Source organism: Tamandua tetradactyla, chromosome 2, assembly GCF_023851605.1.
Source record: "Tamandua tetradactyla isolate mTamTet1 chromosome 2, mTamTet1.pri, whole genome shotgun sequence".
Taxonomy (NCBI): Eukaryota; Metazoa; Chordata; class Mammalia; order Pilosa; family Myrmecophagidae; genus Tamandua; species Tamandua tetradactyla.
In genome coordinates, this window is record NC_135328.1 from 222,904,471 (window position 1) to 222,910,661 (window position 6,191).

The 6,191-nt window shown below is 65.8% G+C and overlaps 1 protein-coding gene across 4 annotated transcripts in view; it reads right to left on the minus strand.

The window, feature by feature from the left end:
- PRKCZ (protein kinase C zeta) overlaps window positions 1-4,565 on the minus strand; it is a 116,494-nt gene extending 111,929 nt beyond the window's left edge. For 3 of the 4 annotated variants that reach the window (XM_077151554.1, XM_077151556.1, XM_077151553.1), the window contains exon 1: window positions 4,451-4,565. In XM_077151554.1, coding sequence (XP_077007669.1) covers window positions 4,451-4,497 — 47 coding nt within the window. In that variant the 5' untranslated portion in view covers window positions 4,498-4,565. Of the gene's footprint in view, window positions 1-103; window positions 639-4,450 lie in introns of those variants that run through there. The other variant, XM_077151555.1, reaches the window with a different exon arrangement.
- Window positions 4,566-6,191: the final 1,626 nt, after the last annotated feature.

Here is a 6,191-nt window from a genome sequence, read left to right on the forward strand (position 1 = left end):
TTTCACAATCAAAGGGACTTTTTGAAGCTCAGTCCTTCAGTTCAGCTAGAACCTAATTCCAGGTACAGTCTTTTTGAAAACCTAAAGTTATAGGATGTCCCACCTTTTATCTTTTCATCCAAAACATGGGGTCCTGAGGCTGGAAAGCAGGAGCAAAGCAGAGATTCCCAGGTCCTGGCAGTTGTTGAGGATGTTAGACACCTAAGATCCTCCCCACCGGCAGAGGGGAAAGGAGGGGGCAGCCCCCCTGAAACCTAGCAGGTTGTCCCCCACCCTGGAGAGAAGTGACGGCGCTGACGCGAGGCTGACACGCTCACTGCAGCTCTGACAGGGAAACATCCCCACGACACACCTGCCTCGCCTGGTGCCGGTGGAGGAGTGTGCGGGGGTGACGCACTGATATGTGACACCCCCAGGTTTCGGGGCCTATGAAAAGCTCTGAAATACTCCAAACTGAAACACAAGCTCTGTGTGTTGCCCCATCGAGATTCTCTGGATTCCATCACATGAGTTTTTGTCCAGGAGACCAAGAATCCAGGAGAGCTGGGTGCAGCCTGCCGGGCCCCACCACAGCCCCTCAGCACCTGTCCACAGACGCCCCAGGCCCCTGGAAGTGGCTGCTGCCCACCAGTGGTGCTCCCTGCACTTGTACCCTCCCACCCCCAAGGGAAGCTGCCGTTTGCCCCCCAGGCCCAGGGCCTGGGGCAGGGCAGGCAGGCTGGACCAGACCCTGCTCCTCGGGCCCTTTCGCCAGGTCATCAGCTCCAGGACCTCCACACAGGACACCAGCCCTCCCCCTCTCCAAACCTCCTCCCCCACTGCCCTCACCTCTCAGCACATCCTTTCAGAACACCCCGGGCTTCCTCGGGCACCCTCTCCACTGTGCACCCAGCGAAGCTCACTCCCAAACCATTTAGCCCCCAACCAACGACCTCCCACAAAGCTCACCAGTAAACCAACGAACCCCTGGATAGATCACCCCAATCCATCTACCCCATGCCAGTTTTCAACTGTCGTGCGCTCCAGAAAAGCCATGTTCTCTAATCCTCATTCAATATTGCTGGGTGGGATCTTTTCTATGGCTTCCACAGAGATGTGGGCAGTAACTTTTAATTATGCCATTTCCATGGAGATGTGTCTCCACTCATTCAAGGTGGGGTTGCTTACAGGAGCCCTAACCACTTTGGAAAAAGTCTGAGCCTACAGGGTCTTGCAGCCAGAGACCTTTAGAGAAGCATAAAGAAAACGCCCCTGGGGAAGCCTTAGCAAATGAGGAGAGAAAGCTAGCAGATGTCACCACGTGCCCTCCCAGCTGAGAAAGAAACGCCAAACTTCATCGGCCCTTTCTTTGGAGTTAAGGTATCTTTCTATGGATGACTTAGTTTTGACATTCTTATGGCCTTAGAACTGTAAACTTTCAACTTAATAAATCCCCTGTTTCAAAGCCATTCCGTTTCTGTTATATTGCATTCCAGCAGCTTTAGCAAACCAAGACAACCCCCAGAAAGCTCACCTCTAGACCATCTACTCCCTGCAAAGCTCACCCCTAGGCCATCCACCCTTGGCAAAACTCACCCTTAAACCTCTACCCCTGCAAAGCTCACCCCTAGGTCACTCCCCCATGGTGCCTGGGCTATGCCACCCAGCTCTGAAGGGGACATGAGGTGCCACCCCCAACAGCACGGCTCCCACTCCAGGGACAGCAGCGAGACAGAAACTTCACTCTCCCAACCCACCTGCCTCGCCAACGGCCCTCAGGGCACGTGTGCACAGCCGGAGAATCCGAAGCACTGAGGGGGGTGGGCTCCCCAATATGGGGCGGCAAGGGGCCCCATATCCTCAGAGCAGGTGACCCCCCCAAAACAGCCCCCTGGGATGGCAAGAAGGGGGTGCACTTAGTGGGCTACGCAGGAGATGGGTGCACGACACCATCCAACATGTGGGCGAGGCTGGCCGCCCCCACAGGCCCGTGCAGACACGGCCCCACCAGCGGACCACCAGCCCCTCCTCACACACCTCCCCCCTGCAACCTGCTCCTCCCACCACCACCCCAAGGTCCAGGTCAAAGGGCACTTCCCTGCTCTTACCTGCAGCCTCTTCTCTGAGTGACCACCTGGACACCTCCGGAGGGCCAGCAATGGTCACCTCGGGCTCAGCCCACTCTGGGAAACGGCTCTGCCAGCACCTCTGATGGCGTGACCATGACTTCCAGCCCAGACAAGTCGGGGTACCTCCAGCTCCACGGCCCCACAGCCTAACACTTCCACCGTGCAGGCCAATGGTCCCACAGCCTAACATTTCCACCCTGCAGGCCAATGGCCCCACCCCCCGAGGCATTCTGCCACTCTTACCCCTGCGGTCAGCAGCCAGGAGGCTCCCCACTCAGGCCCCACACGGCACAGCAAACACCACCCCACGGGGCCCTTGTGCCTGCTGCCCCTTCCCTGTCTGCTCTACCAGTCACTGGCCCCTGGGCGGCGACGCTGGGGCAGCTGCAGCTCTATTGAGGCCTGCTGAGCAGACAGGAGCTCTGTCGAGGCGCGGGCGCCTGTAGGCCCCCCACTGCCACAGGTCACAGCACCCACCCTGGCTGCGGCGAGGTCTTCACGCAGAGGGGCCCTTGGGGAAAGTTCCAGAACAGAACTTTTCTGCACAGGGTGAGAGCCAGCCAGCGGCCATTCCTGGGATGCGGGGACGCTGAGGAGCTGGCCCCAAGGTGCTGGACAAAGCAGGCCCTCCCCCTGGGCAGGTGGTGGACACCCTGCACCCCTTCCCACCCCCGTCAGCCTCTGTGGGAGCGGGCACAAAGCCCATGAAACACAGGAGGGGCCCTCGCCCGTGGGGTGCTAGAGAAACCCCGTCTTTGCTTTTGTCTGAAAGGTCCAGTGACCATGCCTCCGGGCAGCGAGTGTCCTCTCAGGGGTGGCCTCTGAGCGCTGGGATTTCACCAGCCCCACCCCCACCCCGATTTCACCAAGCCCTAGTCTTGGGGGGCCCTTCAGGAATGGCCATGGTGGACTGGGTCTCCTGGGGGCCCAGTCCCGAGCTTCCAGGCACTCCCAGGGAGGGGCTGGGCTTAGAGAAGGTCCCTCCGTGGGCCAGAGGGGCTGGAGTGGCAGAAGGGAGGGAGTCAGAGGGGAAGGGAAGGGTGGGGTGGAGGCAGGAGGGGAGGGGAAGAGGAGTGGGGGCTGGGCAATGGCGGGAAGAGGGAGGAAGAGGAAAGGTGGAGGGAAGGAAGGGGGGAGCGGCCTTATCAGGAGTGAAACTGGAGGCAGCAGGTTGTATTACATCTGTGCTGCCAGTAACCAAAACGCTCCCTCGGGGACCAGGAGGTGGGGACTCCCCATCCCCCCAGCACCCTCGGATCTTCCCCTGAGCCCCCCCTTCTGACCTCCAACTTCCACCTGACCCCCACTGCTTGGCGCTGGAGGTACCTGCTAGATTCCTCTTGGGGGTCAGCTGGAGGGTCCCCACACCCCAGGCAGGGGGTTTCAAATGCCACTTGTGCAATTTGGAGGTGGCCCCTCCCAGCTGGGGCGCCAGCAAGTAGCGGCACTGTGGGGGCGCAGAAAGCCAAGATGTTCTGCACCCCTGAACCCCAGCCCACACCCCACACACCCCTCCTCCCTCGGGGTCCACCACTGACTCCCCCAACCACGGGTCTGCAGGGGACCTAGGAGCAGGCACCCAAGGCTGCAGATGCTGTGCTCATGGGGTGGAGCCCGAACCCGCCTCCGGGAGGGAAGGGGTGGGGGGCGCTGCCCTGGAGGAGCCGCGGCCTCGCGAGGCGGCCGCCCCCCACACCGTGCCCCCACAGGTGCTGAACCAACGGGGAGCGCCAGGTCCCAGCCGGGGTTCCAGCCGTCCTCGGCGCTGTCTGCACCCGCGGGCGGCGAGAGCGGGAGTCCCGCGCTCTACCCGGGAGCCCCGTCATCTGGTCACGAGCCCCCTCCACCCACCCCGGGCTCGCGGCCCTGAGACCAGCGACGGTAAGAGTCCAGGCTCCCGACCACTGCACCCCGGGAGGTGCCCACTCGCCCCATTCACAGACAGGGAGATGGAAGCCCGGGCGCGCTTCTCCCTCAAGACTCCGGGACCGGCCCAGCTCCCCGGGGCCCTCCCCCCCGGCCCCCGCCGCAGCGGCCTGGCGCGGCTTCTCCCTCTCAGCGGAGCGCCCTAGCCGGGCGAGAGGGCGAAAGTTGAGAAACTCGCTTCTTCTCCAGCTGCCAAAGTTTGCCCAGCTCCATGGAGCTGCGTCCCCCGGTCCCGCGACCTCCCTCCCGGCCGCGCTGCCAGGACCTGCGTCAGCGGCGACCCCGGTCCGCCCGCCCCGCCCCCGGCCCCGGCCCCGGCCCCGGCCCGGCCCGGCCGCCCGCAGGCTCGCGCGGCCCCTCCCGGCGAGGGCGCGTCGGGCTCCCGGGGACGCGGAGGGCCGGCCGGGCGCGCTCACCCGCTGTAGTGCGCCTTCAGGCGGACGCGCCCGCCGCTCCCGTCCATCTTGGGGCCCGGCCTGCTGGGCGTGGCGCGCTCGGCCAGGCCGTCCTTCAGGGCCGCGTCCCGGACGCGCGGGCCCACGGCGCGGACACCTGCCGGACACCTGCCGGACACCTGGCGGGACACCTGACGGGGCCGGGGCGGAACGCGGCGGGGAGCGCGCGGGTGACCCGCGCCGGCCCGGCCAACTCCGCGCGAACTTGGGCAGCGGGGCGGGGCCCGGAGAGCGTGCGGCCAATAGGCGGGGCGCGGCGCAGCCGGGCGGGAGGGGGCAGCACCTGCGGCCAATGAGGGCGCCGGCGGGGCAGCCACCTGGGCCAATCCCCGACGGGACCCCGCGGGCGCGGCCCAATCGCCGTGGCGCGGGGCGGACTACCTGTCGGGCCGCCGCCGCCTCACCTGCGGCCAATGGGAGTGCTAGGCGCCCGGCTCTGTGGAGCAACGCGGGGGCGCGGGCGGGGTCTCGGGCGGGGTCTCGGGGTTCCCCGCGCTCGCCTTGTGCGGGAAGCGGGCTGGCGGCAGCGGCCCTCAAGGTGGAATGCGAATTCCCGGGCTCCCCCGTCCGCTAGCCAGTCCCGAAGGCCCAGGGAACCGACCCCGACGGCGCTGGACCCCGGCGTCGAGCCGCTCATCGTCCACGGGCGGGAATCGGGCGCGCAGCGAAGCCCCCGGGCCCGGCGACGACCTGAGGCAGAGGGGACTGGATGGCTCGGCCAGGTTCGGGCTGGGCGGGTCTCCCGGGCGCGGCCCCCCCACACGTCGACCTCCAGAATCCCGGAGCCCGTTGCAGGGAAGGCTTATCTGCGCCCGCCGGGCAAGGTTGACCCCGAAACGCGGACCCCCCAAAGCCTTGGGGTCACCCTTAACTCCGCCACCCGTTACACCCCGTCCTCGGCGTCAGCCCCGCCGGCCCAGCTTGAAGAGATCCCGGGATCCAGCCCCTGCCGCCACCCGCTGACCCGCGCTTGCACCGACCTGCAGCAGCCCCCAAGTGTGCTGCCCTCAGCGTGGGTCAGGGGGCCTCCAGGATGCCCGCGTCTCCAGAGGTGACACCCCTGGCCCTGCAGGCGCCCGGGCTCTTGTCTCTCCTCCGCAGCTTCCCCACCTTCTTGCTGCCCCCACCCCTGCCCCCTTGCCTCTGCTGTTCCCTCTGCCAGGAGCGTCTCCCCGTCGGCTCCAGGAGGCTGCTGCCCACACTTCTGGGGGGTCTGTACCCCACCTTCCTGCCAGAGCATGGTGGCTGTCCTCTCAGGGCACCCACAGTTAGTGGGGTGGAGGGGAGCAGAGAGTTACTGAGTGAGGGGCAGTGTGCCAAGGGCACAGGGATGAACAGCGAGCAGCTGCGTGTGCTGGCCAGGGGTGCTGCCACTGCCAGGCAGGCCACCCAGCTTGCCCCTGACTGGGATGGGGAGGAGCAGCGCCACACTCGCTGGGGTGGGAGGTGGGCCGTGGGTTCCCGGTCACTGGCTTCAGCCGGCACCTCCCCACCTGCCAGGGGGGACCTCTGGCCTTGAAGCTGGTCCCCAGGCACCACCAGCCCCCATCACAGCAGGGGAGGGCTGGAGCAGGCCCCTCACCCCCCCTGCTAGCTGGTTTAGGGGGCCCCCCCGGGCTGAGTTTAAAGGGGAGTCCACACCTGAGCACCACAGCAGAAGGTTGAGGGACCCCGAAGCCTCTCTTCCGTGCGGGGGTCAGGG